Source organism: Copadichromis virginalis, linkage group LG18 (genome assembly GCF_057382275.1).
Source record: "Copadichromis virginalis isolate Kocher_CV1m ecotype Utaka linkage group LG18, C_Virginalis_male_GT1.1, whole genome shotgun sequence".
NCBI lineage: Eukaryota > Metazoa > Chordata > Actinopteri > Cichliformes > Cichlidae > Copadichromis > Copadichromis virginalis.
The window spans coordinates 19,446,654-19,464,999 of record NC_140635.1 but is presented as its reverse complement, the minus strand read 5'-3'; the positions used below and the strand labels follow the sequence as shown (position 1 = coordinate 19,464,999).

The following is an 18,346-nucleotide window of genomic DNA, read 5'->3' as shown; positions in this document are numbered from 1 at the left end:
TTCATGTGTTTGTCTATATGTGTATTTTACATCTACATTTTGCACATGTTAACATGGGCACTTTCTTTTTTCTTTTCATAAAATCACATGGCATCTACCAGCTTGCAGCTGTGACGAAAGAACTACAGCTGGATGTGAAATGGGGTCTGGATGGTGTATCTGCAAGCCACAGTTTGCTGGAGAAAACTGCGATCGCTGTGCTGATGGACACTATTACTACCCAGACTGCTTTCGTAAGTTTAGTTTTGCTCTCACATGCCAAGTTAGATGTGAGAGCAATCATTTTGGCAAACAACAAAAAGGTACAGTTAGTCTTTCCTGTACCTCATTTGAATCTTGACTTGAAGGGAAGACTTTGCTTTGTCATAGAAGGGTGCAACTATTCATGGTCAGTTTACCTGAACCCAGTCGTTAACAGCTGGAATCATGATTCAACATTGTTTTACTCTCAGATTTCTCCCTGAACAAACACATTTGTCCAAAGCCTTTTGACAGAAATACATCTTGCAGGAGTACACTTGTAAAGTTATTTCATGCTTTGCGTAAGCCTTACAGGTAGTGGACACATAAAAAAACTTCCCCATCTAATCTCATTGATCTGATCTGCCAGCAGATTCAGGAGTCTGCTATGACTGGAGATAAGCTGCTCGATGTTTCATTTTACATTTCTTTCTTTAAGGCGCTAAAGCCATTCCTACAGTAATATTGATCTTTTTCTCTGTCTTTGATTGATAAACCTGCTTAAAACCGGCTTCTGTTGAATTTCCTACAGCACTCGATTTCTCTATTCACACATCTATTTTCAATCAATTTAAAGTTATTCATATTTAATTGAAAATTAGCCAGTGTGACAACAGAGAAATCCAAAGACTCACATCATTTTTGTCTTATCATCTAATGTTGATTGTCGATATCATTGACAGTCCTTACACAAACACAGCAACACAGGTTTGTAGTCTCAAGATGTGTTTTGCTAACACAGAATTTTTAAACATTTGGTCCTTATCATCAGCATGTTAGCACTGCCAAACTAGACTAAACATGTTGACTCGGTCATGAGAGAATTATTTGGGTTTGAAGAGGCGCTTGCTTGGTGTTTTCTGTCACGGCACGAAATGTTTACAGCTTGTTGGATTTTGAACTGAAGATGTGTAACTTGTACACATAAAATCTGACAACTGTGTAACTGCAGCACCAGCTGAAACATTAACTGCACATCGTCTGCAAACGCTTGAGGTTCGTGTCTGAGTAAGTAAGTAAGTCTGAGTAAACAATACCTAAAATAGTTGAGCGGTTTTACAAGACAAAGGAGCCTATGTCATTCTTTGGTCTGTCCAAAGGTAACAAAGTCTGCCTACCAGTTCCTTTAAAGCTCAGTACTAAATAGGTTACAGTGTGCTTTTTTAAATGCATACACATCGTGTACTTGTAAGAATGGATGTGACAGTGGTGATGTGCTGAACTGTTCAGGCCTTATTACTCCTCCCAAGCAAAGTCGGTGCTTAATCCTTTATAAAATGATGAAAAGTTGTTTTTAGACTTTGTGCAAATCCAGGCTTGTTGTTTCCCCCCTGCGTACAGTTTACATTAAGCTGAGCTGCCTAACCACTGACTTTACTATTCAAATGCAAACATTGCTTAGATCCTCTCGTCTATCTCTTGGCAAGAAAGTGAATAACTTCAAAACGCGGGCGTGGGGGATGTTTGTTTTTATATGAGTAGCTTTCAATTACTGCACCAAGAGAAATCCCCCCCCCCCCCTCCCCCGCACCAATAAGTAATGTTGACACTGAGGTTTTACTTCATTACATTTTCCAGTCACTGGAGGTCTTAATTTTGTTCCTCTCTTTTGCAATCAGGATATCCAGTGTACCCAGTGACCACCAAATCTCCTGCAGGTCCCATTGTGGGTAAGATCAGTAAACAGACTTTTGCAATATGTCATATCAGACTTAGTCATTTTTAAACATCTGCTTAAAATGCTGTTATTACATCCTCCTTATTTTCTCCTTCTATAGGTCCCACTGTTTGCCCTCCAGGCTATTTTGGCGTGCCCAGCTGTCAGCGTGAGTGTGGTTAGACCTGATGTGAAGTGTCTTCATGGCAGTGCTTTTATACTCATTGCAACTTGATTGAAACTGAAACTTGTAGTGATGGGTCGTTCGCGAACGAAATGGCTCTTAGAGCCGACTCTTTGAAGTGAACGACGCGAGCCGGCCCCTTATTGGGAGCCATGAGGGTTTTTTTTTTTCTTTTTCTCACCCTCTCTCTCGCCCTTTTTTCCGCTAAACTCCGCACGCGCGGCCTGTACTTTGCGCTGGCCAGAGGGGGGAGGGGCGTTAGTTACACTCGCAGTAGCACAGGAACAGAGCCAGAGAGAAGGGACAAGGGACAAGAACGTCACATTAGAAAGGTATAGTAATCATCCACTATTTTCAGTTGCAGATGATAAAGGATTCAGAAATCATGCAGGCCCATATGACAGAGAATGTGCATCTTCTTTTTGTTTTAATATTTTAATTTATATTTAATTGTGTTGTGGTTTGCAGTGTTTTGTGTTGTTTTACGTTAAATTTGTTTAAAAGAAAAAAGCTGAAAATTTAAATAGTTAAAAGTTTAAAATGTAAATAGTTGTTTTTTGTATTATATGATTTATTTATTACATTTTATGTGGAGTGAATAAATAAAGTATATTTATGGTGGCCCTTAGAGACAAAGCACGTACAAACTCCAAAACACGTACAAACTCCAAAACACGTAAAAACTCAGAAGCACGTACAAAAGACAACAGAAGTGCTCCAGGATGCTAGGGCGCAGTGTTGAGCTTTTGTTACCTAGTGGCTACACAAGCCAGGAAGTATCAACAACCGGATTTGGTGTGTGGTAGTAACAGGTAAATGAACTTTTTTTTTTAATTATTTGAATAAATATGAGTGCTTGTCTATAAATACACAAACAATACACACATGCTTTCAATTGTGTAATTTAAGTGATCTGGGTAGCTCTGTTTTGGAAGTTCAGTTAACGCTAGAAATGTGTTTTGGAGTTTGTACGTGCTTTAGAGTTTGTACGTGCTTTGTCTCTAGGGGCCATATATAAACATATAAATAAAACCACTTTTTTTACATTAGTAATTCCTTTTCTGCATAATTTTATATTATTGTTAATGATAAATTAATTAAAGCAACAAAACAACCTGAAGAGCCGGTTCGAAGCCGAAAGAGCCGGCTCTTTTTAGTGAGCCGAGCCGAAAGAGCCGGATCTCTAAAAAGAGCCGGAAATCCCATCACTAGAAACTTGGCCTTTTACAAAGGTCTTTTATAGGGTACCCTTTTTAAAAAATTCCAGACTTACTTTACTTAGAGGCTTTCAAAAGAGCTTTAGCGGTCTGTATGTGGTGCCACTGAGTCAGACTCTGTTTTGTCTTGATTTAAACTTAAGAACACGTGTTAGAGGTCAGTCAAGTTGAAGGCTAAATTTGTAGCCCATGTGTAACCTGGCATTTATTGTGTTTAGCTGGTCAAAATACTGGTATAATACATCCAGATAGCATGCAGTTGTTAAGAATAACAGTTCAGTGGTCTTACATTTTCTCATCCATCAATGGGACTTTATGTTCAAATAGTCTCATGATAGCAGTGGCCATTTGGGGCTATTTAGTGGAAACTAATATTATTTATAAGTTTCCTTCAAGCTGGGAAATCCATTATCAGTAATATGGCATTGCTATTAAAGTGAAAACCATCAGTTCTTGATTCTTTTCCTCCCACTCAATTCAGCTGTCAGAGAACGTATGCTAACACTGACTTACCTCTAACGTGTAGGCTCAAGAGCCTGTCTTTCAATCAACAGCCTTTGAAAAGCTGGCTTCATGCTTGGGAGCTGCTTAGAGGCAAAGAAAACTATGGTAGTCTCTTGGGTGGCTGTGCCAAGCCTATTCGGGAACCACTACCGGTCGGGGCCTGGCAGGGGGTGGGGTGGGCACCAGCATAGCTGTGCCACTGTGTGCCACACTATGAGAATAGTTCAACTGAAGGAAGTATTTGTCAGTCTTTTTTTTTTTTTTGGAGTTCCACTAAAGGAAGAGCTCAGCCTCAATTATAAGCAAACGTTAATGTTCCACTAGGAATACACATTTGAATTTCTGTTAAGATTTAATTTGTTTGCTGTTATTGTTAAATTAAATGCTTCCACTGTGTTTTGTGCGCAGCGTGTATTTGTGACTACAGAGGGACTCTGGGTGGGATATGCGATGCTTTAGGCCGCTGCCTGTGCCAGCAGAGCGTGGAGGGCGAGCGCTGCGACCGCTGTCGACCTGGATACCACTCCTTCCCAAACTGCCGGGGTGAGAGAGACGTGCATGCCAACATAGAATTTGAACCCCGCAGACTGTAAAGAAACACAAAGTCATCAGTGTTACTGGTTAATGATTAGGAAACCGGAGTTTTATTTTAAAAGAAGTGGCCACAAGTGGTTATTATGTGGAACAGGAACAAAGGCAGCAAATCAGCGCTGTAAATGTTAATAGGTGTGACTGGAGTGACTTAATTACACAGCAGGGATTAGTTTGTCCAGCAATCTTTTGCTTTGTCAATACAGAGAGAAACTTCACTCTCTCCATGAGAGAGCTTATAGTATTATCAGATGGAAGTACACTTACATATTTGGCCTTTTTTAAGTCTTAGCTCAAGGTTTTTGACACTTGACCCTTAAAGCTTTAAATGGACCCTCCAGACAATCTGATTTCAGTAACAATTATCAAAGTACATGTGGAAAAATGCGTGTGTATTATGTGTGTTTTAGTTGATGTTTACAGATTTTTTGCATGTAAAGATTACTTATTCGGACAGATTTTTTTATAATGAGGTCTTTTCTGGGTAAATGTTTATACAGAGCTATAAAAATAGAATAAATTTTTGCTTTATTATTTTATTTCTTCAGCATGTCTCTGTGATGGGGCCGGCGTGGCCGACAGCGTGTGCGGTCCAAATGGTCAGTGTATTTGTCTCTCCAATTATGGGGGACGGGAGTGTGATGAATGTGCGCCAGGCTACTATGGATATCCTGACTGTGCTGGTAAGTAGGATTTGTCCCTCTATGTCTATCAGTATAACTACAGTAGATAAACCACTTGTGTACTTTTGACCTCTGCTGATGAGAAAGCTGCTGGGAAAAAAAATGTAGCTTCTGGTTTGGTTGGATTTATGGTGGCCTCTTCTCATGACTTTGAAGGAGAAATCCTCCCACGGCATCCACAAAAATCCCACTCTGCCCCCTCAATTGATTTTTTTAATGCAATTTGCATGACACGATGTTTCGCAGAGAGATGAAATATGTGATATTTATAGACCTCTTCCTTGTATGGACTCATATTCCCAAGAATAGACAACTGGGAATCACTTAAGACAATCTGATTCTTAAAATAAACAAGCTCATCCCAAGAGTTTCAATTCCTGTTCTTTTCTTATGAGATTCACTTATCCCTAAGGACAATGGCTGGGGCTCTGGAGGTAGAGCATCATCTACTCATCTGAATTGTTGATGGTTTGATCCCTGTCTCACCCAGTCTGAACCACATGTTACTCTTTGATGCATTCGTCTGCATGTGAATAGTAGACACAAAGCACATACATGTGGAAAACAGTGCTTGTGTGGAGGGGTGAATGAGACATGTTACGGAAAAAGGGCTGTATAAGAACCAGACAACTTACCATAATAATGCTTAGAGTTCTTATGTCTGCTTGTGTAACTGTCCCCAGCCTGCCGGTGTTCACAGGAAGGCTCATATGATGCAACTTGCGACCCGTTATCGGGTCAGTGCCTCTGCCTTCCAGGTGTGGTGGGTCAACTGTGTGATCGTTGCGCCTCTGGTGTGAGATTCCCTCAGTGCTCGGGTAAACACTTGAAATCATCAAACTCATAAAAGTAGTCATTTTTATGGACAGCGGGTAGATGTGTTATTTAGGTCATTATTGTTTGCTGTTGCTGTGGTTATTGTTGAAGCTCAGTAATATTACCTTTTCCTTTTTCATTTTGTCCTTCCAGCCTCCATCAGTGTGTGTAACACAGCAGGAACTGAAGCGTCTGATCCTCGAACGGTGAGCCGCTCTCTGTTAAGTTGCATTTTTCTGTGCATCGTGGCCCTATCTGGAACAAGCTTTTATTTTCCTTGCTGATAGAAGTGGTCACAGTATAAATCCAGTGATGGGTGTGGGTTTGCATTGACTAACAGCCCTACAACTGATAACACAACTCCACGTCATCCTGCGCGGTTTCACAAGGAAGTGTTTTTCTGGTGAAAACCAAAGGAAATTAAAAAAGGAAAAGAGGCTTCCTTCCATTATAAAGGGGAAAAACAACACGTAGTATTCACCTTTCAGTTTGGAGCATAATGCACACTTAGAAGAAAGAAAGAAATGCTGCCAAGTTTCAGTGTAAAGAAACATCTTTATAGAAAATGCAGGCACTTGCAGTTGATTTTATCGCTCTGATTTTAAACAAATATAAGGCTTTCAACAGTAGCTACCAGTCTCAACAATTCTCAGACTCCTTATCTGTTGTTTCAGGGCTCTTGCCGCTGCCTAGCAAATGTAGAGGGAACCCTGTGTGACAGGTGTAAACCTCTATACTGGAATCTAGCTGTAGACAATCCCCGTGGCTGTATCGGTAAGTAAAAAGGAATTTGAATAATAAAGGAAAAAAGGGGGAAACATGACAGAAAAATGCTTATTTGGCATCCATAGAGGCAAAAATGTCCTAATTCTGACCATATATTTCTCAAGGCTTTTAAATTGCCAGGAACAATCTGACAAGGTACTGATATGAGCTTTGTCCCATCTTATACGTCAACGTACCTCTATCAACAAGGCTGGTTCTGCCTTTGAAGAATAACACATTATACAGGCAAATCCCTGCTGCCTGCTTCCACTGTGAGATTTCCTCCTGAGATTGCATAAAAAAGTATCCAGTGACACATTAAAAATAGAACGTCTGAACATCTACTTTTATAACCTCTACAAAAGCTGCTCCTGCTTTATTCAATTGAAACTTTTTAATATAGTGGAAACTAAGGAGAACAGCTCCTGGCTTTGTTCACATATGTCTGTTGTTACTGCTCTGCTCTCTTGCAAAACTGTTATCGCTACCACGTTCCCTCAATGCTCAAGAAGGAGTGGGGTGGGGTGTTTTTAATATCCCAAGAATGCATCTGGTTGACTGTGGCTGGACATTGAGGGAAAAGTTTTCTTTTTTTCCCCACTCGGCTGAACGCAAGCTGCAGCCTGAAAAGCTCCTTTGGACCTTTGATGTGCAAATCTCTGAAGGCTGGAGGGTTTTACAATGTTGTGTTTCACCCGTGAATTTTGCAAAAACCTGCAATCAGTGTCTATTCACTGTAGAGCCCCCCACCCCCTCTCCCATTTACATTTTCATAACCTCACCCATTTTTGTCTCTCATACCAGAGTGTCATTGTGACCTGAAAGGGACTCTGAGTGGTGTTGGAGAGTGTGAACAGGTGAGTGTTTTCATGTGGTCGTGTTAATGTCAGCAGTTTGAATAGCCGCACATTTGCAGCATTAATCATCTCTTGATGGTCTGCTTGCACAGAAAAGTGGACAGTGTCACTGTAAGCCTAATACATGCGGGCATGCGTGTGACTCCTGCAAAGATGGATACTTCCTGCTGCAGAAAAAGAATTATTACGGGTGTCAAGGTGAGAATGTGTTTCTTTGCTGAACTTCCAACCTTGGTTCTTGCTTACATGTGCTGTATTATTAAAGGCTACACAGTTAAGAAAGAAAATAGCAACCAAGCATACTTCCTTTTTCGCTGTTTTTACCAATGACTTTAAATATTTAGCGAGCCAACCTCAGTGCAACACTGACTATTGTTAGAAATTATTGCGTTGACTGAAAAACAGGTGCCTTAGTGCTGTTTTAAGCTTTTATCTTAACCAGCCAAAAGACTGGTCAGCAACAGCATAATCGATAAGAATTGCTACTCCTGCCACAGTAGTGGGCAGCATTCAGCTAAACTTACAAACAGTGATGACCTAGTGGCTCTTCACTCAAATTTTTAAATTCATATTTGTTATTTCTTGGGGGCTTTTTCGCTTTTACAGGAATCCCTTGTTGTCCTGCAGTATTGGTTAGATTTTCGTGAAATTAGACTAAGTTACGTTGATGTGACTGTCTTTTAATCTCCTTGACCTCTTAGTGGACTTTAATTCTCATTTCACTAACTGGGCCCATGTCCTCATTTTAGGTTTGACAGCGTTTTAGTAGGTAAAAGTGAATGCTTTGACATGAATTGAGCTGCGGTTTGAAGAAAGCCTCGAAGGGGACTGGCGACGGCTCCCGGGCCTGGCAGATCCCCATGTAGTAAATAGAAGTGAAGAAGCTGAAGAATGGAGAACAAGGAGGGAGGGAGGGTGGGGCACGTAAATGAGAATGATCAGCTTGCAGAACTGGGGGAACCTATATAGATGACAGCCGGAAGGAGCGTGTTTGGCGTGGTCCTGCTCCTGAAATTCCGATACATATTTGCACAATGCACTAATTCTACTTGCTTATTTGCTTGACAAAACTTTTAATAAAACCTCTGTTGAACATAAACAAGGTTGTTAAGTTTCTCTGTTAAGCCTGAAACTTTGCATTGGATACATTTAAACATTAAATGTTATTGTCCCTTAGTAATAAGAACAACCACTTTATTAGTATATAAGTACTAATGCATAGTACAGTACAGATCTCCTCTGAAGTTTAGGGACACCAAGACATTTCAATCATCAAAGCTTTTTTTTTATCTTTCATTGTTGAAAACAATACTGAATGCAGATTAATGATCTTTGATGAAAGTTTCTAAAGGTTAAAATGCACAAATCATCCTTTCTTATGGCTTAACGTGTTAAATATATATTATAATAAAAATAAACGGCAAAGTGCACAGAATATTTTTTATAGGTGAGGTCTGAAAGGTCATGCTTAGTGCAGCTTATTAGGAGTGCAGTGACCTAACCCTGATGCCGTCCTTGTGGTTTCTGCTCAGGCGTCCCTTATTTTCATCTTGGGAGGCCCCAAGGTCTGTCAGGGATCTTCTATCTAAGGAAGATAACAGAGGACCTTCTTTTTCTTATGTAAACCAAAGAATATTACAAAAGTATAAATTCTCCCTGTTGAAAAACAGCCTTCAGAAATGTGTGATAGTGCATCCAGTGAGGGCTTGTGGTCGTCTTTGTCCTTCTTGATGCCAGGATGTAGTAAACATTACTGCTTTGACACCTACGTCTCCTAAAGAAGTATTTCTGTGAAAAGATAGTCTCACGAGGATTTCAAGAACATGCGCAAAATAAAAAATGTTTTTTCAAAAGACAACCAAATGCTGACATATTTAAATAGGGTACTTTCTGTAACGCCGGTGATAAATCTTGGCATCTGGTTGAGTGTAAATATTTTCATATTCAGAAGGACAGTTGCATAATATGTGCCCCAAAACAACTCCAACGTATGGTCAGAGAAGAAGCACTGATTTTCAGTGTAATATCACATAAAGGAACATGTTTGATGTAGAAAATGATTGTTTTTTTTTCTATTCCCTCAAAAGGTTGCCAATGCGATATAGGTGGTGCCATTGGCATGGCATGCAATGACATATCGGGACAGTGCCAGTGTCGGAGGAATATCATTGGCCATAAATGCACCGAGTAAGACATGGCAGATTTTAATGTCATTAAATTGGGATGAAAATGGTTCTTTTTAACATATTTGCAGCATTTAATCAAACGATTTAACTTTTTTTTTTTTTTTTTTTTACCAGGCCAGCATCTGGCTACTACTTTCCCACTCTGCACCAGCTGAAGTTTGAGGTGGAGGATGGTACCTCACCAAATTCCAGACCAGTACGCTTTGGTTATAGCTCCCAGGAGTTCCCAGACTTCAGCTGGAGAGGTTACGCTGTGATGTCCCCCGCACAGGTTCGTCCATTCAAACTTGTGCATTAATGTATCGGATGCTTTAATGCCATTGTTGTATAAATTACATGAGACTAGTAGTGTCTGCCACTTTTGTATTATCACAATTTTCCTTTTCCAGTCTTCTCTGTTACCACTGTGATTCTTTTGCTTTTGCCACAGCACAAATAATCTTCACCTGAGTGCACAGCCTTTTGTAATTTCAGTGCTGATACACAATTGAGGACATCAGCTCTCTTAGCACTAACACTCTCTCTCTTCAGCCAGAGGTGATCTTAATGCTCACTGTTGGCTTTTCTGGACCTTTCCATATTCTAATGCACTACGCCACCCCCCGACATAAGGGGAGAGCACAAGTGCGAGCTTGGATCTTGGTGGTGGATGAAACTGGCTATCAGTCTTGCTGTGACTGTAAGTGAAGGGTCTGCTTTGCTCCTCCTGTTATGCTTTCTTCACCTTGCTTGCTGCCTGTTGATTAATACTCTCTCATTGCCTGACTTCTCATCCACCTAACTTCAGTTTTAACTTTTGCTTTTCTTTAACGTTGTTCCTTCGTCATCTACTCAAACCCCTACCCTCGCAGTCAGCTGTGTGTGTTGTTGTCCTCCCCGCAGACTGAAGTCAGAGTAACAGTGCATGTTGAGGCGAAAGATGGGAGGCAGCATTTGTTCCGTGTTGTTCTGCGGTTCAGTAACCCCAGCAGCACCCGTGTGATTGCTAGCATCAAGGCGACCAATAGCAGAGGCACTCCAGGTAAGGCTGCCTCTGAAATGGAAGCATCTCCCATATTTCACCATTAAAATGTCAACTCTAACCCGTCATGCATTCTAAATCCAGGCGTGCTGTCTTGATTTGGAAAATGTCTGTTTGCCAGTGTCTGACATTAAAGCCATCTGTGCTCGGTGCTCTGCAGGGTCAGAACAGAGTAAAGAAGTAATATTTCCCGTTAGTCCGTCCCCATCCTTCCTCACTGTGCCTGGAGAGGGCTTTGCTGAGCCCTTTGAATTGATTCCTGGGACATGGATCATGCACATAAGAGCAGAAGGAGTTCTCCTGGTAAGTTTATAAAGAAATCACTGATGTATAGATGTCATTTTAAAAGTGGAAAATTACTGGTCATGTGGTGTTTTGCAAGTTTAAAAAAACAATATATATATGTATTGTCACTCTGTGTCATTGCCTTTATCAGGACTACTTAGTGTTACTACCCCAGGATTACTATGAAGCGCCTCTCCTGCAGGAAAAGATCACTCAGCCATGCACATATTTACCCACCGCAAACAAGCATGAAAAGTAAATTTCATTCTCCACTATTTTTCTCATCTTTCTTGTTGTTGGTAGATTGTTAACGTTTTTCTTTTTGCGTGTGTGCGTGTGTCTCAGCTGTCTGTTGTATAAGCACATAGCCCTGGATGGCTTCAGCTCCGCACTGGGCTCACAGGGAAAATTCACAACCCGGCGTGGGCGCAAGAGGAGACAGGCTCGTGTGCGGCGCCTCACCCCTGATCACCCTGAAATGGCTGCTCTCAATGGGAGACAGGTTCAGTATTTTAAAGATGAATGTTAGTGTAAAAATTGCGTGTGCGGTGTAAAAACGGTTAAGCTATTAAAAGAAAAAAACAGGTTCCCTTTATCTGTGCTAAAGTCCGGAATAAAACCGCGAGACTGCAGTTCAGTTTATAGACTGGATCTTACTTCCCAATGATAATCAATCAATCTTATATATTGATGTTTGATTTATTCTTCTTGCGGTTTATGTTTTTCAGTTTTATTATCCTAAAATGCCTGAATGTCTCCCTTAAATAAATGTTCTGTCTCCTCTAGTCTCAGCTGCAGCTCAGCCTGCCTGTACCTGATTCTGGGCCATACATGCTTATTCTGGAGTATGCCAGCGAGGTGGACACTGTCCAAAATGTCAACATACTCATCAGTGGACAATCAGTTGACCCGGTTATGGGCAGGGCTAATATTTACAGCTGTGCCTTCAGGTGAATCCCACACTTGATGCTTTGATAACATTACTTGTAGTAATATTGATTTGATTTAGGTCTTTATTAACTGAATACTTATCAATATCCTAGAGATAGAAGCTTAAATAATATGTGCACGTTTCATGTACGTGTTGTTGTGTTTCCTAACCCGTGCAGCAATCTGTGTCGAAGTGTGGCGGTGGACAACAGAAACCAAGTAGCAGTGTTTCAGCTAAGTCACAGGACTGAAGTCCTCTTGCAGACCTCCACAGCATCATTCCTTCTGGTAAGTGAAAAGTTTGCCCAAAAGATGCGTCACAGCTTCATATCGAGGCAGCAACATGGAGCTTTAAAGACATCTTTTTCTCTGTGTAGTATAAAGTGTACGCGGTTCCTGCAGATGAGTTCTCCATTGAGTATGTAGACCCTAAAGTCCTGTGCGTCTCCACTCACGGTCGCTTCACCGAAGACACGTAAGTCTTGAACGGACACAGCTGTTTTCCAGGTGTGATTGTATGCATTCCCTGAGGTTGGCAAGCTCACTTACCTCAGGCTGAACTTACAGTCTAACTCAGTCTTCTCTCATACTAAATCGTCTCTGAATGTAATGAGCGGGTTGGATGTTACCGCTTTTCCAGCTGTCAGTGTCGAGCTCTGTTATTTGCTGTGCACGTCACCTTGAGCAGAGAACAGGAAATCTACTCAGAAGGGAAAAATAAGCCAACAAACAAATACTTAGAATTGACTTGTTGCAGTTGTTGTACTTCAGCGTAAAAATGCCCACAAATTTAAAACAATGAACGCAATAATGTCTTCCGCACTGCTGAGCCTCTAAAATCATTCAGATACTTTATAAACATTGGCCTCTGTATCACGATGAAATTATTTTTTTGTATATTCTTAACAAATAATATGAGAGTGAAAACATGTTGAAGCTGAATTCTTGTTTACTGTGTTTAGCTGGCACTGTGTCCCGAGGCAGTTTGACAAACCCACTTCAGCTTGGATCCTGTATGCAGCCCGCGATGGCCAGCTATTGTCCACACCAGCTGTGGCTCCCCAACAAAGAGAGATTGAGGATTGGAGGCACAGACGACAGTCTGGGGTGATCCCTGTCCGTGAACCTGAGTGTGATGGGATACTACTTAAATTCCCACAGGTATCACTGTGCCCTTCCTCAGCTGGTTGAATTATTTAGCAGCTTTGCCCCCAAAACATTCAGTTTGTGCTGTCCTGCTGTTTTTTTTTGTTTTTTTTTAAATTTATTTACCAAAAGACACTCATTCAGGTTTTCTCATGTTGTTTTTTTTTTTTTCACAGACGGAGATTACTTTCACCCCCAATGTGCCTCTTCCGGGCGGGTATGTGATAATAGTGCATTATCACCAGCCTGAACATATCTCCTTCCCTGTGGAAGTGCGAGTTGACGCGGGCCGTGAATGGAAGGGTGAGTGTTAGAGAGGAATGAAGTCCTTACTGCCTCCCCTTAGATGTTTTTTCTTTACTTTGGCAGTGACTGGGAAATCATTCCCACAGAGGTGTTGATTCCTATTTAAGAGCAGATAAAGTTCCAATGCTCATGAGAAAATGAGCAGAGGCCTTGGATCAGCTCCACCACATGGCTTTAACAGGGCGATGAGTCACTGTGCGGCGCCCTCCTGTCTTCTCTCTTTACCCATTTAAAATGTCCTTTTCTTGCAGGCATGATAAATGCTTCGTTCTGCCCAGCAGTCTCAGGATGCAGGGAGGTAGTCATCGCTGATGGGCGCATTGCCCTTGACTTTGAGAGAAATCCTTGGCAGCTACCCGTCATCTCTGTGAGGGTGCCACCTAGAAAGACTCTGATTCTGGTCAGTGTTTTGTGTTATGTGTTAAACACCATCGGAACTGAATGAGCGAGAAATATAAAAATACTTGTTTACAGTCTGAAGGCATGCGAAGCCTGTGTTTTGCACTAGTGTTGTTCAGGTTGAGGACTTGGCATCCTGAGGTCCTCTCTCCTCAGTGTTATGCCATATCCCCAACAACAACAATGAAACGGCTGTATTCTACCTGGCAGTGGCTTGTGGGTTTATAAAGGCTAAGCTTCCAGGCTGTATAAGGCAGGGGGCAGGTTGGGCCATGATTGTGTACTGTTCAGTGTGCTTTAATTTTCCTTCTCCATTAAGCTGAAGCAAATAATAAAAAAGCCGAAATAACTTTAAATCCTTTATCACTCTGTATTACTTAAACAAAGATGTAAGGTATATGAGATTGTTTTTGACATGGTTTCTATCTTTTATTTAGGATTATATCATGTTGGTACCTGATAGCGTTTACACCCCAGAGCTCCTCAGAGAGAAACCTCTGGATAAATCTGAAGATTTCATACAGCAGTGCCGAGAAGAAGGGTTCTATATTGAGTAGGTATCCAACAAATAATGACATAAGCATTCAACAATTTGACATGTTTGTTTTTTTTGTGATGATATGTAGCTGATGGTTTTAATATATTGATATTAATATATGGGATATTTCATTACCCATGCTGAGGTAACAGCCTTCAAAACACCAATGTTTTTGGAAATGGTGCCCTCTAGCTGTCATGTTTGAGTATAAAACCACATTTGTATTTAAAAGTAATCTTTGTGTGTGTCACTTTAGCCCAAGAACATCTTCCCAGTTCTGCAGAGACTCGTCCCGCTCTCTTGCTGCAGCATATAATGATGGTGCTCTGCCGTGCGACTGTGACACATCTGGCTCTACAGGAAGCGTCTGTGATGCAGTTGGAGGACAGTGTCCCTGCAGGCCGCATGTGATTGGGCGGCAGTGCACAAAGTGTGCCACTGGATACTTCGGATTTCCCTACTGCAGACGTGAGTCAACATTTACCTTTGATTTGTAGTTCTTTTCTTTTTAAGTCATCATTCACTCCTTGTTACTTACTCTCAAAATACAATTTGCATCTAATTTTGTCCTCATTACGGTCCTCTCTGCGCAGCATGTGATTGTGGCCGCCGACTATGCGACGAAGTGACAGGACGCTGCATCTGCCCTCCTCAGACAGTCAGACCGGCCTGCGATGTGTGTCAGAATCAGACTTTCAGCTACCACCCTTTGCTGGGCTGTGAGAATTGTGAATGCTCCCCAAGCGGCATCGCTGCAAATGCAGGGGCTCAGTGTGACCGCAATACTGGTCAGTGCAGGTGAGCTGAAACCTACACGAAGAGCAAACTGTGCAGGTTACCATATTTGCATTTACCTTGTAAATGGCCAAATAAATCATATTTGAAAGCAACTTTTCCAGCTCTGTTGCTAACTAAGGATAAATGGAAGCTGAGGTTTGTTCTTATGATCTCATGCGATAGTCTTTAAATACTTCATATCATATCATTGACCCCTTAAAGCCTGAAATATGAAATAATTACCAAAAAATTCTAATTAAAAAACAAAATGGAGAGTTTGAGCCAAATGTGTTTAAAAAATAATGTTAATTTCCACATACGATTTTTATTTGCATAGTATTTGCTACATGTACCATTTTTTAAAATTGCTTAAAATGTATTGTGCAATTTATGGAAGTTTTTTTAGGAAGAAACCCCCCCAAAAACCCAACATACTGATGATGTAGAAGTCTCAAAAACTCAAATCAGATATGATACAATATGTGTTAAAGGGTTAACATTTGAGTTATTTTAGCTGCTGTTCTGTCCTAGAATCATTGTTAGGGTTCGGTAGGGATGCATCTATAAACATGTGTTCCTCTGAGCGATGTGAAACAACTTTAGCAATTTTTTAATCCACTTAAGACAGAGGCACACACTGTGTCACTTCATGCCATATTTTCCCCTGTGTCTTTGGACAGTGCCTCCAAAACTCAAAACTTAACAACTAACAAGATCAGGATGAAAACATAACCTAGGCAGAGGTAATATCCAAACTGAAAACTAAAACAAAGTCGAACGGAAAATATCAAACAGGAAAGTGAGTCCATAGCTGAAAATGCTGGAAAAGCCAGGATCATGACAGTTCATCCATCCATGCATCCATGCATCCATGCATCCATGCATCCATCCATCCATCCATCCATCCATCCATCCATCCATCCATCCATCCATCCATCCATCCATCCATCCATCCATCCATCCATCCATCCAATATATTTCAGGAGCACAGCACAATGCTGCTGTGGTTACACAGCACAGGTTTGAATCCACTTGCCAGCTGTGCTCTTTGGGTGTTCCACTTTGCTTCCACAGTCCAGAGACATTAGTTTCAGTTAGTTTAATTGCTGATTCAAAATTAGTTGCAGGTGTAAATGAGTGCTTGGGTGATGTGTCCAGGATGGGATAGCCTCCAGTTTCCCCGCAAACCCTGAATTGGATAAATGGAATAAAAGTGGATAGATATAATTAACTATTTCTTCTTAATTATGTGATTGTGTAGTTTCTCTATTAAACAGCTGTGCTTGTAATGCCTGTCCCTTGTGAGTAACAATCTGTCATGCACTGATTCTTGAGTGGTGACAAAAAAAGACTGGAATCTGACCTGCAGCTTCCAACAGCAGATATGAAGCATGACAGCAACATGATTAATGAGATGTTACGTCTACAGATGCAGCAGTACATTAGGGGAATGTTGGTATGGGCTGATATCATGAGTATGTGACAAAGAGCCTAATTTATTTTTTAATTTTCTTTTTAATTTCTTTACGCAAAATGATCAAAAACAGCACGAGCATCAGCTATAGGCTGTTTAAATTGTTATTTTAAACATTGGTGTCAGCCCTGACTTTCACAGTTCACGGTCCAGTCATGTTGTTTTACACATCTCCTTTTCTGTCAAAAACAGTAACATGAAAAAGCTCTAGGCATTTCAGGTGTTTAGATTCTTATGCAGTGTGATAACATCAGAGAGCATGTTCATGTCCGTAAAAACTCATTGTGCAACAGCATATCTAGTCCAAACATATAGCCAGCAAAACAACAACTATGTACAGCGATGAAAACAACCACGCAAGCTAACAGATAACACATCTCATTCTTGCCTTAAACTCTAAATCAAATCAGAATGTGAACTGTAAGTTTTTAATGATGTTTGAAGCAACTTGCTTGCCAACTACCTTGAATAACTCCATAGATGTTGCTGTGAGAACTGAAAACTATGCAAAGATTATTTTAAAGGTATCCAGACCTTACTGATAGAATATTACAATTACACAGTACTGTTTTCACTCTTATAGAAATGGGGAGCTAGCAGTGTAAAGCAATGCATAAGATGTAAACATACAGTTTTCTTTGCCATACAAGCTGTTCAGAGACCATTTCTGTTTCAAATGTACACTGAAGATCTTTAATTGTGATTATGTCTCTGCATTTTTACACAGTTGTAAGCCGAGGATTGGAGGCCGGAAGTGTGATCGCTGTGCTCCAGGTTATTATCGCTTCCCTGACTGTCTGCCCTGTGACTGTAATCAAGGTGGAGTTACATCTAATGTGTGTGACCCAGACACAGGAAGGTGTCTCTGCAAGGTCGGTTCAATAAATGAAATGTCTTATTTAAGAACTCCCTGTTTCTTAGTGTTCTTTGTCTGACTTTCTCTTTGTCATTGCCGCCACTTTTGCAGAGAAATGTTGCTGGGGTCAGGTGTGATACTTGTCGGGAAAGGTCCTTCTATTTTGACCCCTCAAACCCTCTCGGCTGTACCAGCTGCTTCTGCTTTGGAGTCACTGACCAGTGTCAGAGCTCCAGCAAACGCAGGGGGAAGGTGTGTTGGCTTTTCTTGCTCCTGCATGTCTACGAATGCCTTTAAAAATTTTCTGCCTGCAGCGCCTTTTGGCTGACAGACGTTATGTGGCAAACAATGGGTTTTTTAATAAAAGCTGGTGTTGATCACAAAAGGAACAACTATGGTAAAGCAGATCAAATGCACACCACGCGATGCAGGTTTTACTGTGAACAGGGTGCCTTTATAATAGAGCTTTTCTTGTTAGTGTCTCTAAAGTTACTGGATGAACTCATTGACCCATCCACCCGTGTCTTGCGCAAAGTCCTTTTTGCAAGCTTGTCTTGGAAATGGAGTTATCGACTTTGCTAATCTGGTGTTCTGTTTAAGAAGTCATCAGTGTGCTCCTATTTTACTAATACAGATAATACTCATTTTACTAACATTACCGTCAAAAATAATCTGGAAAACACAGTTATTTTTTTTCTTACGTTTCTCTGTTATTAGTTTGTTGATATGCAGGGCTGGCGTTTGGAGAGTCCCGACAGAGAGGAGGTTACATCTGTGTTGAACAAAGCCAGTAACACGGTGGTGGCAGATATCCAGGAACTTTCTCCCGCAGTTCAAACATTACACTGGGTGGCACCACTGTCCTATCTGGGAAACAGGGTGAGTCAGTGGAGACGTCATGGCGAGGAATGCTG

At 41.0% G+C, this 18,346-nt stretch overlaps 1 protein-coding gene across 1 annotated transcript in view; it reads left to right on the top strand.

The window, feature by feature from the left end:
- LOC146687682 (laminin subunit alpha-3-like) overlaps positions 1-18,346 on the top strand; it is a 59,449-nt gene that overhangs the window by 19,880 nt on the left and 21,223 nt on the right. Inside the window, exons 10-37 of the mRNA XM_085439055.1 lie at positions 102-233; positions 1,860-1,910; positions 2,019-2,066; positions 4,211-4,345; positions 4,942-5,076; positions 5,760-5,894; positions 6,046-6,098; positions 6,567-6,666; positions 7,462-7,514; positions 7,607-7,712; positions 9,602-9,701; positions 9,815-9,971; positions 10,583-10,721; positions 10,882-11,024; positions 11,158-11,261; positions 11,352-11,508; positions 11,793-11,956; positions 12,116-12,224; positions 12,314-12,411; positions 12,899-13,097; positions 13,259-13,385; positions 13,640-13,788; positions 14,225-14,340; positions 14,582-14,793; positions 14,919-15,123; positions 17,304-17,448; positions 17,544-17,684; positions 18,150-18,311. Coding sequence (XP_085295181.1) covers positions 102-233; positions 1,860-1,910; positions 2,019-2,066; positions 4,211-4,345; positions 4,942-5,076; positions 5,760-5,894; positions 6,046-6,098; positions 6,567-6,666; positions 7,462-7,514; positions 7,607-7,712; positions 9,602-9,701; positions 9,815-9,971; positions 10,583-10,721; positions 10,882-11,024; positions 11,158-11,261; positions 11,352-11,508; positions 11,793-11,956; positions 12,116-12,224; positions 12,314-12,411; positions 12,899-13,097; positions 13,259-13,385; positions 13,640-13,788; positions 14,225-14,340; positions 14,582-14,793; positions 14,919-15,123; positions 17,304-17,448; positions 17,544-17,684; positions 18,150-18,311 — 3,575 coding nt within the window. The remainder of the gene's footprint in view (positions 1-101; positions 234-1,859; positions 1,911-2,018; positions 2,067-4,210; positions 4,346-4,941; positions 5,077-5,759; positions 5,895-6,045; positions 6,099-6,566; positions 6,667-7,461; positions 7,515-7,606; positions 7,713-9,601; positions 9,702-9,814; positions 9,972-10,582; positions 10,722-10,881; positions 11,025-11,157; positions 11,262-11,351; positions 11,509-11,792; positions 11,957-12,115; positions 12,225-12,313; positions 12,412-12,898; positions 13,098-13,258; positions 13,386-13,639; positions 13,789-14,224; positions 14,341-14,581; positions 14,794-14,918; positions 15,124-17,303; positions 17,449-17,543; positions 17,685-18,149; positions 18,312-18,346) is intronic.